The sequence below is a fragment of the Hyalella azteca genome, unplaced genomic scaffold (assembly GCF_000764305.2).
Source record: "Hyalella azteca isolate HAZT.00-mixed unplaced genomic scaffold, Hazt_2.0.2 contig16068, whole genome shotgun sequence".
In the NCBI taxonomy this organism is placed as follows: domain Eukaryota; kingdom Metazoa; phylum Arthropoda; class Malacostraca; order Amphipoda; family Hyalellidae; genus Hyalella; species Hyalella azteca.
The window spans coordinates 100,393-120,612 of NW_025945895.1; the positions used below are offsets into that span (position 1 = coordinate 100,393).

Here is a 20,220-nt window from a genome sequence, read left to right on the forward strand (position 1 = left end):
CTTATACCGTAGATCGCTTCCTTGATCTTGGTGTAGTACCCGCTACTTGCATTGCTTAGTTAACAATACATGAAGACGAATGTTCGCGACCAACTCGATCTAAAGTTGGATCCTTCCAGTTATTCCTGAATGATTACGTGAGTGCGACCAAGTTTATATCGAATGCAGAAATTTTATTGATCGATGAAGTGGTTTATCGTCAATACCGGACAGAATTTCAAAGAATGGTCGTGCTAGACTTCATCACCAGAAATTGCGATCGGCACGGAGAGAATTGGTTGGTTAAAGTTACACATTAGTCAAAACTGCGCCCGCTCGAAATCAGCAGCAGCATTTATTCACATCTCCTTGACAAATTCGAGCGCAAAGGCACAGAACAGTTTACAATAAAAATTGCCGCTATCGATAATGCATTAACGTTTCCTCGTTAGTTTTTTGGATCCATAAGGAAGTTTCAGTTTGAATGGATCTCATGTCCAGGAGCGGACCACCCGTTCGATGAGGAACTCGCAACTGAACTCCTAGAAAAATTGGACGGCAGCGCTGGCTTCAATATTAGTTTTGTCGAAAGCCTCATTCTGAAACTCAAGTTTCTATTTTCGTTCGATACTAATTTCTGTGATGAAACTTTTAGCCAACAAGCGGCAATTTTGAGAGGATAAATTTTCAACTTGGTGAATGCGTTAAAATTGCGCAAGTCACCCAAAGAACTAGCCTTGATGGATGCAACGACATTGATCGAGAATGTTGAAGGGTAAAGCGGTAGTCACTACGTCTGGAAAAACGTTTAACCTGAATATTGTTGGCAAGATTAAATTCCTTTCTGATTCGTCTGAATGAAATGGAGAAATGAGAATAAAATAAAATGTATTTGGTACACTACATCACTTCTTTCCAAATTTTTCCTGTTGTGAAAAAGCCTCGTCTGATCGTTCCGACTGATAATGTACTTTGAACTAAGAATAACGGCGGTACTTGCATGAATGTTACACGTGCTGTACACGTTTTAAAAATGGAAATTAGTTTCTGAGTGTTTTATTATCCCTTTTGGATATAAGGCTTTAGTGCGTTTTATAAACAAATGCGAAGGTATTTTATGAAACTATTCTGCCGCTCACGCGTGGAATCTTGAAATAATTTTTTCGATTAGCGCAATTGTTAGAGAAATTAATTAATAAATCGAACTTAATAGCTCGAATCACAATTTGATGGACGGTTGACAAATGATTCGCACTCAAATATGTACATAATAGAATAGGAGGGACCGTTCAGACAACTTAGACCATTTAGATTTTCATCCAACATTCAAGATTGTGGTTAATGGCAAGAACTTATTAAACCACGTCTAATGTTTAATAAATAATCGGGACCTAGGTTCACCAATACAGATTGTGACAAATGTATGTTACTACAAAAGTAATAGTTTCTCCCATCAACGATGCCATTAACATTACATTACATCTCTACATTACACGAATCGTTCAAAATTGATCAGAAATGTCAGTCAATCGCATAAATCCTAAAAAAACATACTGACTATCGATGATTGAGCCAAATATGTTGATATTTCATAAATTCGTTATGTTCTCCATGATAACCTTGTCGAAGCAGTTCTTTTCGATCCAAACATTGAATTTTTCTTTTTGATCTTCATTGAGCGTGGATTTCCAGCTACCAGATGTCCCTGTTAAATAATATTGCGTGAAGCTGCATCATGAAACAATTGAATGTTATACCGACTGGTAAAGTATCACTTAAGCCCCAATTTCGAAAATTTTAAAGAATATTAACTGTTTAATAATAGTAGTATGGGATTTTTGGCATATATGAATGGCTAGTTCTTGTAATCAGACAATGAAGACAACATAATTATATATAAATAAATATATTAATAGGTAGGAATAAAGAAAGACCTTGTCGGAAGAAGCCTCCTTCTTCATTCGCGCGCACGAGGTTAAGCATCACGTGGGCGTCGCGTGGAGAGATCACGTGGATGTCCCGCTTCTTCATCTCTGAGAAACTCGTGTACTCGATGATCTAAAAATTATGTTTATTAAGTGCCACAGAATAAGCGAGTTTCAGCGAATATGTAATTTATTTCAATTGGGAACAGATATTTCATGGTACAAACTCGATGTGTTTCAATTATTCTATTGTTCAAAATAAGCTTGTCCTCTAACGATCATTCTTACCAATCCAATTACTGTTATTTAAAAAGGTAATGTTATCTATAAATATTTTGATTTCTTGATGAATTGATCAGTAAACGATATATCAATTGAATCATATATAAGATGTCGGACCTTATCCATTTGGGCATCAGAAATATCAAGACCGAGAAACTTGCTGAGTTTCATAAACTCTTCTTTTGTGTTTTTCTTCATCTTCTCGTAGAACAGAATGTGCAGGTTGGGGTGGTTGCGCCGCTCCCAAGCGGCTTTCACGTGTGCCCAGTAGGGGGCGTAGGTCACTGTAGTGAAAATATAATTTTCGCTAGATCGAAACAAAGTTTTATGCACAGTTTTAATCATTTAACACCGTGTATGTAATATTTTGGAAGCTTTTATAATTCTGTTCCACATAACTCATTCACTTGCCAAACCTGCTCCTTCAATGAAAGCGTCAACGAACTGGTCAAAGGTGCCCTGGAAATCTTCGTACTTGAAAATTCTGCAATGATGATGGTAGGAGATACACACGTCCCTGGGGTCGCGTATCACGTACACAATCTGGAGAAACATTAAAAATAATGTCTCTTAAAACACAATCCAGAACTCAATTGCGAAGAAATTTTCCTTCGGGATAAAATATTGTGCGGCATCGTGCGCATTATAACGTAAATAAAAGTAATCTTTCATTGCGTCCAATATCCTTGCGATGCCCCAGATTTGAAATTTATATCTAGCTTGTACTAGCATTTTGAGCTTGTACTGCGATTAAACCGATCACGTGTACCAATTCGATTCACGAATATGTAGAATAGAGTTGACTGCTCTGCCTTGTGAGAGGGAGTGAAGACTTCTTCTCATAGATATTGATTAATTTGAATGTAATTAGTGACTATCCATATCCATCCCTAAAAAAATTCAAGAGGAAAAACGCTAAGCTTTATGAGTTAGTTAACTGATTCGACTTCCTCATCTTATCGATCAGAACTTTGGTATTGGAGAGAGCTGAGTCGGAGATGAGAGAGAAGGACAAGTGGGTCTTGATGACGCGAGGTCGAGGGGCTTTACGCGCCACGTGCAGGCCCATTCCGTAGGATTGGTCGAAGTCGGGGTACTGCTGCGAGAACATCTCTGCAATCGTGCCTCTGTGCTGTATCTGCTCAACCAGAATGTCCACTCTGAAACGAAACGTGCTTTCAAGTAGCGGAACTCGACTCTTTTACTTCTGATGGTAACTCAATAATTACCAGACTAGATCTGGAGCTCCCATTCTGACACAAAATGTGCTGGTGAGTAATGGAACTCAGCATTTTTTGCTTCTCATTGTGACTATAATTACAAGCCATTTAAATACGTATAACATTAAAGTCTGTTTAGGTATCCGTCGATAAGAGGATCACCTTCCTCTGAAAAATGGCCGATCTCAGATTCAACATGGCATCCAAATTTTCACTGCTCTGATTGACTAGGTAAATTTCGAATAAAAGAATAATAACCATGTAAGAAATTTTAACTACTCCAATTACATTATATTCAAACCAATGTCTTCTTTCAATACCGTTCTAAATAATATATATATAATTTGTTGAAGTTCTCACTCTAGAAAGGGAGATCGGCGGTTGAGCGGAACGCTTGCCATGGGGTGGTCGAGTTTAGCATTATTTTTCATGGTCCATAAGATTTCCTGGATCCAGGTGGTGCCGCTTTTGGGCATCGTCATCAAGATGGTATCATCCTCGTAGAACTGCAATAGAATATTTCATTAACAATGTTCGGAATTCGGGCCAACTGCGCAATGAGGCACAAATTCATGTTATGGATGACGAATGCTGCCCATTCGTAACGTAACTAAAATTTAATGCTGCTAATAGAATTATTCTTAAGCAATAACTGAATTAAATAATTTCATTTGAAGTTTATTTAACGGAAGCATCATTTATCTGAAATATCACTTATATACTTAGCCAAGAAAGAACACTGTGTGGATGAGAATAAGTATCGTTTTTCGAACTGAGGTTATGGTGGTTGAACTCTTCAATCGACTCATTCGTTTGACAATCGTAGGAAAGTAATATGGTTTAAATTTGAAAGTTTCTCTTGCTAAAACTTTAATAATCCGACTTGTGGTTCCTGTTACGAAATACTGATTTATAAAGATTTATAAGACCTTCTGTAAAAGGAATATTTGTCAATGGGAAAGCGAAGATTTACATCGAATATAATTTCTGAACAGTTCATTTAATCTTAAACTAATTAATGTTTTTTTTTTCAACTATAATGAAAAGTGCTTATTTAACACATGTTCCTCAATTCATGCGTGTTTTTTCACTTGCAAACTTAATGGATACTTATTTAAATTACTTTTTGACTGTCGGCTTAATTTATTTCATGTTGTTCGATGGCATAAATTATTTTAATATAGTTCAACATAGTTAAAAAGAAAATTCTCACGCGGATGAGTAATGCATCACAGAATAATTGTTCATTTTTTCATGAATACATTCGTATCTCAGCTTACAGGAAATTCTTTGATGTCTTTGGAGTAGCGCTCGAAAGCAAGGGGAAGTGCCCAGCCCTTGGGCTGGAGCTGGATCATGCCAGGCTTCCCCTTGAACAGTTTGGCAAGATCCTCCACTCTTGGGGACATCTTCACTACATTGTGATTTGACACGATTGACATTCTAAATATTCTGGTTTGTTTATTCTGAAACAAATATCAAATTAGCGCCTCACATAGAAAGAATAACTTTCAAAATGAGTTGACTTCAGAAATCTAGTCATAATATAGTAGCGGTTTCAGCGTTATTAGGCCGCAGGCCTGTCGCCGATTCCTTACATCGCAGAACATTCACAGCAAGAATAACTTTCAAAATGAGTTGACTTCAGAAATCTAGTCATAATATAATAGCGGTTTCAGCGTTATTAGGCCGCAGGCATGTCGCCGATTCCTTACATCGCAGAACATTCACAGCTTGTTGCGGTCTCGAACTCGCAACTCACTGCAACAATTATGCTGTGCTTATCCGCCCGGCCTCCTTGCCGATTCTGATCAGAAACTGGCGCACAGAGCTGGGATCGAACCCGCGCCTCTCTGCACCAATCTTGGTACTCTGAACTGTACCCACTGGGCCACCCTGCCCCACCACTGGGCCACTCTGCCACCTGCCACCCTGCCAGTCATCATTAAAACTATTTGATTCCTTAGTGATTTCGAACTGCGATAAATGAATTAAAAATCTTCACGATATGGATTAGACATAAAATGTTTCGGGCAATTGAGTATTGCGTATATTTTCGAAGATTTGAAGCAGTTCCTGACTATAAATGCGAGGATTTACGAGTGACTTACTCGAAAAAAGTAAAGTGGCATCACATACTCATTAATAATAATCAGTAAAGAAGTTTTACATAAAAATGGCAATCTTTTTTTATCGAATTTTCAGGTTAAATAATAAAGGCAACGCTGTGAGGACAGGTAACTATAATGGTAGATACTGAACAACTGATAGAGATGTATTAGCATGGCTACAGTTAAATAGGTTAACATTGGGAGCCATAGCTCTCTCACGCAGTAAATAGATAAGTAGAACGTCGATCAGAGATAAGTATAAGCGTATATCTCAAGATGGTACGTACAGTTCTTCAGTGTTGAAGCGCTGGTCGAGAAATCATGCTGATGATATATTTAATATTTTTATATTTTAGCCAAAAATGCAATATGGTAGATTATATCGCATTATTTACAAAAAGTCTGCCAGAAATAGCTTACAAGGTATGAAAGATAATCTGCAGTTGGGTTCGTCCTTAGCTTCAGCTCGAAAATATCTCAAATTTTAAATGAACAGTTTTGATCTGATCTGAACTGACAGGAATTTCGCTGAAATCGAGTATGAGAACATTTTGCAACAAATAATTACCGGACTCACCCAGGAAATTTAAGTGAAATTTACCCAGAACACCAATTTAGGTTAACCTCGAAAAATTCCATGATGCACTGAGCTATTTCAAGGAGAATAATTTGTCACCCCAGCATAGAAGAAATTAGGCGACAGTTCCTTAGAAACTTAATCAGGTAAAACTTACAGGGTATTGGCAACAACAATGTTATTGCTTACCCGTCATGATTATACGTACTCTAATTCCGTGCTATTTCGCACATCACATATACCGCATCTTCACTGCATCGCAGGTTGTCAAAAAATATTAATGAGAAGAATCATTGACGACTCTTCGCCGGTTCGAGGTTTTCAGGAAGTTGATCGGCTGATTTAAACAGCCTGCAAAGCTCGATCGGCAGAATGAGGGAGGGAAGAGTTTCTAAATTGTAATTCCATCACGGAATTCACTCATCGCGGCCGAGCTCTGGAACGTAACACCCGCGGTAGGTGAGGGATTACATGTGTAACCGGAAACACCGCCACGAAGTTGAAATAATTACGGGTAGCGTGCCGAGTCAGTATAGAATTTAATACTGATCCTAAACACAAGGGCTAAGAGTCGCTCTTTGGTCCGGCTCTAAATTCCCTTGCGTTGGAGAGAGGAGGAATAAACGCAAGGAACTTCAGGCAAATTACAAGGTTCTTCACACGAGACGCACAATTTATTATTCGTCTAAGTCCAAAAGTTCACGGAAAAAGGCTTGACACTCCAGGAATACAAACAGCCGAGAAACCACAGATGGTTACGCAATACACAGCTGAAAATAACAAAATGGAGAGCAAATGGTTCGGGAACTAGCCGCACCGAGATGCCAACAACCAGCCGCAGAGACTAGGGGTTCTAGCCCTAATGCACCGCGAGAATCACAAAGATGAACAGCAAATGGTACGGGAACTAACCGCACCGAGATGCCGACAACCTACCGCAGAGACTAGGGGTTCTAGCCCTAATGCACTGCAAAGTTCCGATTAATCTCCAGCGCGGAAGGTGTTAACTCCCACGACACGAGAGGCGCGAACGGTACTGCAGAAGCTGTACCAGAACGCTGACAAATATACTCGAGTGCAGAAGTTGCTAGCCCCCACAACACGAGAAGTGCTCGTCACAGGAACTAGCCGTACCGGAGCGCTACCAGCAACTGGAACTAACCAAGAACTCCACCTACGCCGATATTAGTTAGTGGAACTCTTTACGAGTTATTTCCAGAAATACGGTGGAAATTATTCTTGCAAGCCCAGATCGGGCTCTTTGCATTCCAATCGAAACATTTGCACCCCCAACCCAGTAACACTGAGTACACACAACTTACCCGCGAGGGGCAACTCAGCTAAAATGAGCTTGCCTCAACACCCCCGTTTACAATGTACAAGAAATAGGCTGATAAAAGCGTCTATATGCAAAAAATATATATTATAAATTATAATATATCACAATAAAATAGAATCATAATATATTCCTTTGGTCAAATAATGGTAAATGAAAGTTGATGTGAGATAGAATAACTCTCGAGGATAATTAACTTGCGAGCGCGTGAGTCGATACCAGTTCGTTAATAGACTAGACAAATGAACACTGACTAAGCATTATCAAATACAATGAAAAGTATTTTCACCTAATAAAATCATATTAACATAGAGTTTATTCTTTCGACAACATGACTACAAGTTATATCCTTTATCGTTTTTTTGACCTTGCATGTCTATAATTGAATGCAATAGATGGCAACTCTATGCTGCCTTTTCACTGGGTTCCTATTGTGTTTCCGAGGAGGATTGCTTCAGCAATACGTAACAATATATGAAAATAATGCCAAAATCTATACTGTCGTAAATGGACAAATTTTTCAATAAATTATATTCGTGGAGATGACTTGAGACTTGTGAGAACTAGGAGATGTCTGTAGAAACTTTCAAGGACTAGGGGATTTCAAAGACTTAGGAAGCCTTTTGACGAGTAGGAAAGGACTTAACTAAGAGGACTAGGATAAGGCTTGAAGATTATGCATTGTTCAGTTACTCAGATAACTATTCTCTCAACGTGCATTTCCTACCTCACAAATTGTTCCTCCAAACTAGAAAATTGAGGTATTTAAAGCCTTCTCCAGCATCAGTCGTGATCGCTATGATTTTTTCGCCTGTTGTTTTTAATCCGAATTTGACTAAAATGTACTTTGGTCATGAAGAGATGCTCATACAGAGATCCGTGTTACTTATTCGCTGTTCGCACGCGGAGCAGGGTCATTTCTGATTCACTATTACGAGGTCCCTTCTCGGTTCTAATAGGAGGCTAAATTAAATGTTATAGATTCCGTATTGGTGGGAGACTGAAGTGAAGTGGGGCAAATGAATAGTAAGTCTCCAACATATGGGATGACGGCAGTTTTGGGTATGAGAATCGATTCATATATTAGGACCGTTTTAGACACAATGAAAAAACTTATACCCTAAGAATAATGTGTCGCTGTGAATACATGCAATTAAGGCAAGGATACTTGATGTTTTGAATTTTGCTTTCTCTAATGAACTCTCGCATGTTTATGCCATGCTACTTTCTTGCTATGGATGCTTGTGTGAGGATACTGGTATGCTAAAGATACTTGCTTGTTGAAAATAATTGCATGCTGAGGATACGTGTATCCTGATGCCAATCTTATGCCGAGGTCGGTTACTTTGTGGTCGGTTACATAGCAGGCTGTACAAGTCTGAAGATACCATGTTACCTTCACCCGGATATTTTTATAGTTTATTCAGTTCCTTAGTATTTCTGACGGGACGTCCCATTGTTTTTCTAACTGAATGTCATTATTAATCTAGCTTCGATTAATTCTCACTCATAAGAGCACAAGCAGTGGTTACGTAGCTTCACCCTGTTTTTCTTGAGTAACGACTACAAAGAAAAGTCCTGCCTGCCACTGTCAAACTTAGTCTGTCAGTCTGTCACCACTGTCACGTGGTCTCGTCATCATCATCATCACCACTGTCACGTGGTTTCATCATCATCATCATCTGTCACGTGGTCGCTCTCAAGCAGGTAGTCTATCGATCGTTATCCGCCTCTACGCAAGGAGTCTTTCACTGACCATCACTCGATCCGCAGTCCGCAAGGAGTTCATTCCTACTGGTCTAATGCTCAACGTCACGCTGCAAGCAGTCTACTTCTCGCAATCTCAGCATGGAGTCCAGTGCTAATTATCTCTGAGCAAGCACACAGGTCATCACTGGCATTTCTCCAATCTTATCGGTGACATTTATACTTCAACTCGTCAAGATGGCTTCAAGCAACTTTGTTTCCAACAACGGGCAACACTGGTACTGCAGTTGATGTCTGGTCGATATCGTTCTACGATTTCGGGACTTGGACCCAAAAAATTTAACATCCAGTCAGCGCGGGATATGCAATACCATATGGCTCTCGGTATTGGAGGACCAGCTATCATGCAGCGTCAATGAACTGCTTATGCAATCTTGGACTTTAGATGCGGGACTAATGCGCTGTGCTCGTACGCTTATGCATGATGTCATGTCCTTCCATTGGAGGGTAGAACTATCATTGTTAATTTAATAACTTGAAGTTTATTGGAAGCCCTAATTTGTCCTAGCATTAGCTCTAGCGTTGGACCTAGAGAGCATTAGCCCATTAAAGACATTTGTCTTTAATTAATGCTACATCCCTAAGTCTTAAACTTAGTGCAGCACCTAGCCGTGCCGTCATTCAGATTTTCAGTGCTTTCGAAAGGTTGTTATTGCGTCTTGCTAAATATCTTTTTTGACATAACTGGGGCTTCAGCGGTTAATAAATGAAATACATTCCTTGATTAGCGCATTATTCAATTTCCACTAGCCTGTCTTTTCAACGCAGGCAGGAAGATGCTTAAGGATACAAGCATGAATGATGCCGGGATGTTAAATAAAATAATAACTCATTTTACTTACATGCTGAGGCTACTTATTTTTCAAGGATGAAGCGCATAAATACTTTCTTGTTTAGAATTATTCACTGCAAGGGATATTCTCGGTAGGAATTCTCAGCATTTTTATCATCAGTGTCATAATAAAGATAAACCACGTACTACTTATAGAGAATGGCTGGAATGGATGAAATAAAAAATTATCATTCATTATGGGATTAAATAAACTGCAGTGATCAAATCTTTTGCCTATGTTGAAGACAATGGAGAAGTAAAAGATTTCGCTTCCAGCTAGTCAAAGGTAATGGCAATTTGTTTTAATTTAAATTCGTCGGAAATGTTATCTGTTACCGAGCGATAAGCATGACCACACTGCTCCACATCTCCCGCTTCTCAGCATGTGATTCTCGTCACACGTTGGGCTGTCGAGATAAAAATTTCCAAGATGAACGTATTCCCCAGCAATAATTTTCAGGTTATCATCACGTAACTGTAAAGATAACTTCCGTGCATTTATGCTGGTCGTGATCTTAATGTAGGTCGCAATACATAACAACTTTTAAACAAAGCTAAAGTCACTGGGTCCGACGTGCTGTAACTTCTAGGTCCGACCGACCTACTTTTACGGTTTACGTTTTGTTCAATTTGAAGTACCTCAAGATCTTTGAAATACTTCTAAAAAATTACACGATAAAATAAATTTAAAATAAAATTGGGAAATGCTTTAAAACTTATTTACAAGGTTCAACCAACAGCCGTCGCATGTTCGTCGCTCACTGTTAATTCGTTTCAATATAGTTAACCGCCGATTGAACCTCTATAACTTTCTTATTAATGTGTATTAATTTATTTACAATGTTCCGTATCGTTTTAAAGTAACTTTTATCTTCTATACTCTATAGAAGAAATTATATTTACTACCGAATTTCATTCGAAAATGATATTTCTGTGACCTGATCCATTCATTTTATCAAGTGTGAATAGCCTTCAGCGATCAGATAAAATAAATTAATTTATATTTTTCAATTACAGAGTTAAAAATCTGTGCGAATTGTTAATGCTATCCAATAATTATTGATATGGCCATAGTTGCTGGGTTGGTTGGCCACTCAACGATATCTTTCAAATGTCTCGGACAAGTCCTCATACATTGCATCGAGCTGTGTTTACGCACATAACAACTACAATTGTAGTAAAAGTTCATCGTTTAAACTTTAGAGTTCTATCAACACACCCTGCATCGAGCTATGTCTACTCACCTGATATCTAAGAATACTTCCTCTAATCTTTTATAGAGTTCAGTTTATACGCTCCCGGTCTCGCTGACTGCGACTCACTTTAGCTTGTAGCCTATATTTCAATTAATATCCGTCTTTATTCGTTCAATACGATATAACAATGTTAATATTAAATATATTGTTCGTTGTTTCGCATTCTGAAATGCCCAGGTTACGTTGCGATTCGATCAGAAACAGACGATTATTTCAACCCTGGTTGTTAGTTGATAAGGTGTTCCATTGGTTCTACATGTAAATGATTAGAAATGTTCTGCATAATTTTTTCTTCGCGAAGTCCTTGCTAATTTTGATTTAAAAAGTTGTATCACTGCGCTTGCTGCAGGATAGCATTTTGCAAAAAAAGTTCTCGTGATTCCGAAAATATGATGAGGCGGGATATCGTGATGGCCTCACAAATTTAATTTCGAATTTTGAATAAATTCATGAGCAATATAGTTGAATAGCCATGAAGCAGTTCTTACAAGTTTTTAGTAGACGTTTGCCTGATCTATTTTGGAAGTACGCAATAATGATTACGCATTATTAAAAAATTGTTCACGCGTCTTAGACTTATATCGTTGCTTGGGATGTTAAATATTATCTACAATAAGCATTTCGTTACAATACTTTATTAAAATATTATAACGAGACTGTCTCAATGTATGTATTATGTATTCTTCGCATGATACGCAAGCACGACAACAGCTGCTTTAAGTGAAATAACTACGAGCAAAGATTATATTAAATGAGATCAATTAATGTGTCATTGCTTCAAATTACTGTATTAAATTCGCAGTACAAGAGTAAGAAAGTTCCGGATATTTTGTGGTACATAATATGCAGGCTTTGAACAAATTACAACTGCGCAGGTAGCGTAGCTCTGCATGCCTACATTATCATGTGACGACGCAATCAAAGGTCACCACGAGGGCCCCACACGTGTGGTCCTACACCACACTTGTGACCTATACCACACTTGCAGCCTACACCACACTTGTGGCCTATACCACACTTGTGGTCCTACAGCCAAGGCCACTCAACAAGCCTTATTCTCACAACCAGTGCAATGACTTGGCGTAACAACATAATATAAAGTATGTTTATATGAAGTAACTTTGTCCTAGAACGATTGAAGTTAATTTCAAGTCTTCAGGAAGCTTCGTTGATGTAACCGAAAACCATTTTGATTCAGCAATTTAATGGAGTTAACCCGGCGGACCCCTTGTCACATTATATGACGTTTACAAATACAATGAAGCTATTTTTTTTAGCACGTCACCCGTATGCTCATGTTTTGTCATAACCTAACAACGGAATCTTGTAAAGAATACGATGACCTACATGACTACGAAATCGAAACCAGCTAATAAAAGGAATTTATTATTCAAGAGAAATTTAAATGGCTATTCGAAAGAATTTATTATTAAATAGAAGTTTAGAAGAAGATTTAATAGAAGAAGAGGATCCAGGACACAGTCCTGGATCCTCTTTCGATCATTGGACGTAAACTATGAAATAGGGCAATTTCATGAATAAACAGATAAACGAAAATTTATCAAGAAATAGATAACAGATATTGTTAGCTGATATTAAAGTCTCAAGGTAGAATGGTCGTCCAAAACACTCGAAACTGACGCCACTCGTTCGAGTGCGTAAGTATCTTCAGCATCTGTTATCTGTGTATCTCCAAGATAATCGAGATGACATCCATGCAGAGACTCGGCGGACGGAGGAAAATAAATATGTTAGATAAGGCTTACGTATTTTTAATTAAATTATATTTTGCCTATTTGCTGTTAGAGTAACAAAATAGAAATGAAGGAGGGAAATCGTCAATCATGACTAAGTTGATAACCTAGCACGCCGCTATTAAAAATATCAAAACAAATATTTTTTAGTGTAGGCAGAATAGTAATTTAAATAAATGTTAGAAATGGGCTCTGAATCAACTCACAAATAAAATGTGAAATAAGCTGAAATAACACATCACGTCACAATAACAATCCTCATTTTACGGCAAAAGAAACACAAGCTAAAAATGAATAACAGTTTCTAGAAAATTTGAATAATAATCCTTAGGGTAGGAATTAAAACCACGTCAGATTATCTCCGTTCCACAAACAATATAATCAATCATAGGAATTCAAATCTCAAAAACTAAATAGAGATGAAAACCTATTCGTCATTATCAACATGACCGTTTCAATGGGCTCCGTCATCAAGGGTTGAGGATGGTCTCCATGATCTCTTTGTCGGGGCAGTTCTTCTCGATCCAAGCCTCAAATTTGTCCTTCTGTTCCTGGGTCAAGACCTTCTTCCATCCACCGGATGTCCCTTTACACAAACGAAACTTATATTGAAATGAATTTAAACCATGAACTTTGAGTGAAAAGCGTCATGAATATATATGCCAGTGACTTTTTCTTAATGTAACACCAATCAAGACCTACAGCTCATAAAATTTCGCATAATGTGTTCCAGAAAATTTATGCTGGAGGGGAATTAAGTATTAATTTAGAAATATCCAACGATGAAGCTCACAAATAAGAGAGGACTGAAGGAGCATAAATACTAACCTGTTTTGAAGAAGCCCCCTTCGTTCTTGGCCAGCACCGTATCAAGGAAGACCTCCTCGTCGCCCTTGTTGATGACGTGATCATCGCGCTTCTTCATCTCCGAAAAGCTGGTGTAATGAACGATCTGCACAATGAATATGCTCAGTAAAGATTAGTACAATTTCAAGCAGATTCTCAGGTGTCGTGTGAAATATTTCTCATGATCCAATCTATAATGGACAATGAGCGTAATTGAAGAATGAAACTAGATAAGCTGTTGTTCATAAGCTGTTTTGTTCAATATTGTAACAGCTTGGAAAGCTGTGCTTTAACGTGACCACATGTTCATTCACAATTAATTGCATATGAGTACTTTGTCGATTTGTTGTTCGGTGAGGTTGGCGCCCAGGAATTGGTTGAGTTTCGTGAACTCCTCCTTGGGGTTCTTCTTCATCTTCTCGTAGAAAAGAATGTAAAGGTTGGGCAGGTGGCGGCGATCCCACGCGGCTTTCACGTGGGGCCAATACGGACCGTACGTAACTGAAAAATTTTCCATGCAAGTAATGAATTTGCCTTCATATACTTTAATTACCAAGCTAGAGAGTCCATAACTTAAGGCTAACAAAAAAAAATGAAAATATAGAGAGTGAAAAGACTACTAAAAAAATTTTCCGTTAAGTGATGCAATGAATGAATACTTCAACCCTCATGGACAATTCGAAGCCATAATTTGCAAAATGCATCATCAAATTCAAATGGATGGTATCATGTATCAAATATCCAAATAACGATGGACTTTTTTGTAATGATAAAAAATAGTTAAGGGTATGAGCACTAAAAATAGAATTAAAAATGAAGGCGATTATTTAATCTTATTTGAAAGTTTTTTTCCGAAAAAAGTCTAGGGCGAAGTGTAGAACTCGCCGAGAATATCTACAAAAATGTCGTTAAATAATATATGTCTTTATTCATTCCAAACGAACTAGTAATTATACAGTTAAACTGCCCTTGCATTGCGCCTACGAATATTTTGTTCGACTCAACAAATCTCAGTTATGTGCTCACCGGAGTCTTCAACGAAGGCATCGACGTACTCGTCGAAGGTTCCCGTGAAGCCCTCGTACTTGAAGAGGCGCGAGTGGTGGTGGTAGGAGATGCACACGTCGCGAGGATCTCGGATGGTGTAAACGATCTTTCCACGAAATTATTCAACCGATCAATGAAGAATAAGATGCAGTATATGATGATGATGATATCAAATCATTAATCAGTATCAAAAAATAATATAGTATTGGTTGAAATCAACAGTCAATCCCACACGCTAAATGTCACTTTCACAAAACATGGCCCCACCTTTGCCTTGGAAAGTGCCGTCTCATTAAGGAAGTCGAAGGACAGATGAGTTTTAATAACTCTAGGTTTTTTTGCAGCGCGAGCGATGTCTAGGAAGACTCCTTTGTCGGGGTCCTTGCCCTGCTGCTTCGTTAAATTCGCGAAAGCGCCTTTGTCTTCCAGCCCGTCGGCGAGAAAATCCGCTCTGAGTAATCCAAAACACTGTACGTGAATAACGAAAGAGAAACCTGGCTTGGAGGTGAGGAGTCAAAATTAAAAATCTAGAATGAAGCCCGACAGCTTCCAAAGAGAAAGAAATGGCTTAAAAAATAAAACAAAGCTAATAGGTTTATACCACCTCTTTATCACCATTCATACTTCTTTGTTAATTTGAACCAAGAAATACTAGAAATATTCCCTCACTGATGGGTAAATTTCCAGCAAATTTCTTTCGTCTAAATGCATGAACATGTTAAGAATTGGAGGTAAAAATATCACTGGCGTCCTCCTAGAAGAAAATAACTTATTTTATGAGTGAATCAAGTGTGTGAAATAAAAACACATGCGTTATCTAGTGTCTGATAGTAGAATGTTACCCGATATCACAGTTGCCTTATTTGAATAAGCGAGCTTCCGAGTTGGGCACAAACTCTCACTGTTTGTCTTTATCTACATTACTATTCCATTGAAAATTCCTATAGAACATCTGTAAATTTTTATATTTTGCAAAGTCGCATTAGTTCAGAAGTCAAAACCATAGCTTTATTGCTTATATATTATATGTTTATATTCACTTGTTTTTCACCTAGGTAGGCAAAAAAATAGGACGGAAGATGATCATACAGGACTTGATCATCTTCCGTCAGATTTTAATGACGTTTAATTAAATGTCAATCGTTTGTCTAACTCAGTGGTTCCCAAAGAGGGGGGTGATCGAGGGGTGGGGGTTGAGGAAGAAGGGGGCGGTAGGGGGGTGGCAGTTCAAAGTCGAAGTAAGAAGATGGAACATTTGTTCGACGATTTGTACACACAGCGAGCAGTACACGGCTCCCAGCGATTGGTTTTTCCACCCAGATCTGGGTTTTTTGAACCTCTCTTGGGTTTCTAGTGTAAATTTTAAAAAAATATTCAAAATCTGGGGGGCGCTAGGAATTCATATGCGTCTGTGGGTTGGCCGTTGGAAATTCACTGGGGAGCCAATGGGGCGCAAGCCTGCAAAAGTTTGGGAACCACTGGTGTAACTTGAAGTAGTTGAACTGTTGAAGTGTTTCAGCAAGATTTGAAGGCGCTTTCAAATCTACTACAAATTATGTATGCGTAGAGGAATAGCATCAAAGATCGTGAAGAGCCTAAGATTTGTCTGTTACTAAAAATACTTAGGATGAAGAACAAAATGAGGAATTCGAGTGATCATTTGCTCGTATACTTTTCTTCTCAAATATGTTGAATACTTTTCGAAGATGCATTGAACTCCTCTGTTAATTTCAATGAGATTTATTGTTTGAAGCAGACGAAAAGAATTCTGAAATTTATCACGCATGTCCCTTGCAATAAAAGTTTTTCACTCACAAAATTACGTAGGTATATTTCAAGGCATACTATTGCAAAAAATAATTTCGGAAAGCTTAAACTCTTCAAGAAAATTTGTTAGATGTAATTGCAATATGAATACTTCATAATGCTCACGATGAAATTATGATACTATACAAATATAGTTATGAGTCGCCCAGAAAACCTGGAGGTATTTTCCAAGTACCTCGAAATCCAGAATTTCCTGGCAATATTTCTTCTGCGCGGTAGGGTAGAACCAGCCGTCGGGCTGCAGTGTGTGGGCCCCCGCAATATGTCCCTTGAACAACCTTTCGATCTCAGCCTGACGCTTCGTCAGCGGCAGGATTTTGTGGCCGGTTGGTAGTGACATCGTGTAACTGAAATAATGAGTATACATCATTAATTTTATAAATAAGCAATGCAATATTACCCGAAAATTCAAGTCTGACAACCTCAAACAAGATGACATGTGGCTAGAAGAAGAAAATACGTAACGCCGAGTAGCGACGTATTGCAACAGAAATAATGGATAAGACACTCGTGAATCAAATCTTTCTGAATTCCATGGTTGATTGCAGGATGTCACAAATGTTCTGCATTATTCCAGTCGATTGTTCGAATAGTCTGTCAATGTATTCTTGAACAAACTTGAAGCACTATTTTCTATCTAAACCAGGAAATGGGATATATTTTCAAATTGGTGACACGAGTAACCTACCGCCTCTACCGCCTGACACGAGTAACTGGAGCAATATTGTCACTGTTGTCACACGCCTATTTCCCAAAAAGAATACGTTTTAGTGAGCGCAAAATGACTTGCATTGATGGTTGCCGCCACGTACGACAACTTTAAAATGTTCTCCGTTGCGTACAAACGTCCTCAGGTTGCTACTCTCCAATAGTTTACGTATAATTTCATTTGAAAGTTATGTTACCGGCGGTAGAGGGTTAAGGCTGCCCAAGGCCTGCGCTGATCTTCGTAGTAATAACTAGTGTTTGATAAACTGAATTTCAATTTAACAATGTTTAATCATTATTAAGCTTCATAATTCGAAAAAAATTAAAACGATACATCATACATCACAATTACGTTCACTGTTAGAATAACATTCACTCGAGTTTGAAGTAAGATGAAAAAACCCTGAAAAAATTGATTCCTATGTTAAGAAAATTTTTATTCAATTTAATACTATGAACTTACATATGCGCATCATTTTTTAGATGCATTACCGATCTCTCAATGCGTATTTTCTACTAGCACATCTCTGCCAGACTCACGCCCTCAGATGCCCACTTTGGAGAGGCCTCGCCCGTATATGGATGGATTCAAGCAGCAATTAAGTGTGTCTCGATGTCTGATTTACCGTCTTCTCTTGTGCTTTCAGTAAACATGGTAACTCATTCAAAACACGATTGCGGTGATGATTGGAGATACGTAAGCAAACGCATACGAGCCACAAAAGCAAGGTCTCCAAGTTGCTATAGCATAATTCCAAGTCTTTGGTCAAGTCTATTTATATCTTAAGCGCATTCCAAAACATCTAGTCGGTAGCTTTGTTAATTTAGTGCAATTCTATGTAGTTGGAAACTTGGTTGGTCCCTTTTTTACGTAAGCATAATTCTAAGCAGTTCACTAGATCTCTTTTGTAAATGACTACGCAATAAATTACATTTAATGCTACACAAGTCGCCATTTTGAAGACGCTGCACAAAGCCACATAGTAACTAAAAACTGTTTCGATTGCGTTAGAAAGATGTGGTTCAGTTTTTATAAAAAATGGCCGGTGACTTTAGTGCTGAGTTAACGAAGTTAGTAACGAAATTTTTTAGGATCTTGCACTTTTCTTCATGCGCCGCCATGGCAGGATCTGAAATGAATGTTTCATGACTTTCGGTTTCTGAAAAACAACGACTGAAAATACATATAAAAATATATAAGGAAAAGGTACGATATAATGACAATACATGAACCAAGATAACAAATTATAATAAAACGGATGTTGAGTCGAGTTCCGCAGGTCTAGATGCGCGGGAAAAGCCGAGTTCCGCGTGTACTGCAGGCATCCGCATCTAGATCTATACAAATTACAAATGAAATTGAAACAGGAGTCAGAGAAGTGAACTGCGTCGAATGCACTCTTTCTCGCAGGACAAATTCCACTAAACATGTAACTGAAAAGAACGTTGAAATAGCGGCGGCAACATCTTTGTTACTGTAGCGCAGTTCTATGTAGTCGGCTTGGTTTAAACTTTAAATGTTACTCAATCGTAATTCTAAATTATTGGCTTGGTCTTAATATTGATCCAGCGTGAATCTAAGGTAATAATATTACTTATGGTTAGGGCATAATGCTACTCAAGCGTAATTCTTTGCAATGGCTTGGTCTTTATTTAATTTTCGAAGTAGTCAATATAGTTAATTAGTTAATTCCAAGAAGTTAGGAAGGTCTACAGTTTAGCGTAATTTTATGTAGTCGGGACGGTCTTAATATTGCTTAAGATAATTATATTTAGTTATGAAGTCATGCAGTGCGCTAAGTCTTACTTAAACTCTAGCGTAATTCTGCGTAGTTTCCCAGACCTGAACTAGGCATCGTAATTTGTCTGATTGACATTCAGGTAATCCCATCGACCTTGGATATGTACTGCATTCACTGTACGAACATAATTAATAATACGGCTATCATGTACATTCACTTGAGTTGGGTGATAATAGAGACAGCAATGACATTTCAGTTATGCCAGCACCTATAGATTCTGATGGCTTCTACATTCCCAATCAACATGCGATTAAAGAATCAATTAATATTGACTTTATTGTCGCCAGTCATCGTGACTTTTAAAATAATCACGCTGACATGCTTTTTTGTATCTGAGATGAGGACAGCTGTCTCCATATCATATCAGTACTCAAAACCCCATCTGGAGTTTGCTGGCAGAGGATCTTTTTCTCGTTGTTATCGTGTTTTTTTTCTTTTTTTTTTAGCTGAGTACAATGCATTTTTTTAAATTGGTCTTCATCGTTTCTTAGTCACAGACTATAGCCACAGACTGATGTCGGTTTATGATGTATCGAGCTGTAGCCGGTTAGAGCGACGCCGTCAAAACGGCGTCTGAAACGGCGTCAATGCATCGTGACATCGTCAGCCGGTGCCCAGAAGCCATAAATTTGTGTGTCATCGTGTGGAGTAAAGCCAGCGTCGCAAGGTCGCCGTGGTTTACTGCTCACAAAATATCAGAAAGCACCTTCAGCACTGCGGTTTCCGTCGAGTGGGGGGTTACAGTATGCAGACTGGTGGCGAAGCATGAGACCGGACTGCTGAAGATGGCGGGCCACAACGCGTTCCAGGAGTTTCGTCAAAATCGACTGGTTGGAGATGGCTCAATATGATTTGGGATCAGAAGCGTCAAGGTCTGGTTTTTCAATGGAGGCGTAATGTATGCTGATTTGAAGTTTTCTGGAACAGCACCGTCAGTGAAGCAGCAGTTGA

The 20,220-nt window shown here is 38.4% G+C and overlaps 2 protein-coding genes across 2 annotated transcripts; both read right to left on the bottom strand.

Moving 5' to 3' along the window:
- Positions 1-854: 854 nt before the first annotated feature.
- On the bottom strand, positions 855-4,872 carry LOC108682225 (sulfotransferase 1A1). Its single transcript, XM_047884725.1, has 8 exons — positions 4,687-4,872; positions 3,767-3,912; positions 3,125-3,346; positions 2,926-2,930; positions 2,603-2,755; positions 2,304-2,470; positions 1,914-2,037; positions 855-1,684 (listed from the first exon to the last, which is right to left on the bottom strand). Exons 1-8 carry the CDS (start codon positions 4,846-4,848, stop codon positions 1,569-1,571), a joined length of 1,095 nt encoding a protein of 364 aa, XP_047740681.1. The 5' UTR covers positions 4,849-4,872; the 3' UTR covers positions 855-1,568.
- An 8,637-nt stretch (positions 4,873-13,509) lies between these two features.
- Positions 13,510-17,099, bottom strand: LOC108682227 (sulfotransferase 1C4). The gene is made up of 6 exons (XM_018171357.1): positions 17,038-17,099; positions 15,200-15,383; positions 14,912-15,038; positions 14,220-14,386; positions 13,868-13,991; positions 13,510-13,625 (listed from the first exon to the last, which is right to left on the bottom strand). Exons 1-6 carry the CDS (start codon positions 17,097-17,099, stop codon positions 13,510-13,512), a joined length of 780 nt encoding a protein of 259 aa, XP_018026846.1.
- Positions 17,100-20,220: the final 3,121 nt, after the last annotated feature.

Excerpts from the sequence above, each read along its gene's own strand:
- LOC108682227 (XM_018171357.1), bottom strand. The coding sequence starts at position 17,099 with ATGTCACTACCAACCGGCCACAAAATCCTGCCGCTGACGAAGCGTCAG. Across the intron at positions 15,384-17,037 it reads CGTCAGGCTGAGATCGAAAG|AGCGGATTTTCTCGCCGACG; the intron begins GTTGTTCAAGGG and ends TGGATTACTCAG. Across the intron at positions 13,992-14,219 it reads CCGAACAACAAATCGACAAA|ATCGTTCATTACACCAGCTT; the intron begins GTACTCATATGC and ends TTCATTGTGCAG.
- LOC108682225 (XM_047884725.1), bottom strand. The coding sequence starts at position 4,848 with ATGTCAATCGTGTCAAATCACAATGTAGTGAAGATGTCCCCAAGAGTG. Across the intron at positions 3,913-4,686 it reads AAGACATCAAAGAATTTCCT|TTCTACGAGGATGATACCAT; the intron begins GTAAGCTGAGAT and ends ATTCTATTGCAG. Across the intron at positions 3,347-3,766 it reads CGCCGATCTCCCTTTCTAGA|AGTGGACATTCTGGTTGAGC; the intron begins GTGAGAACTTCA and ends GTTTCGTTTCAG.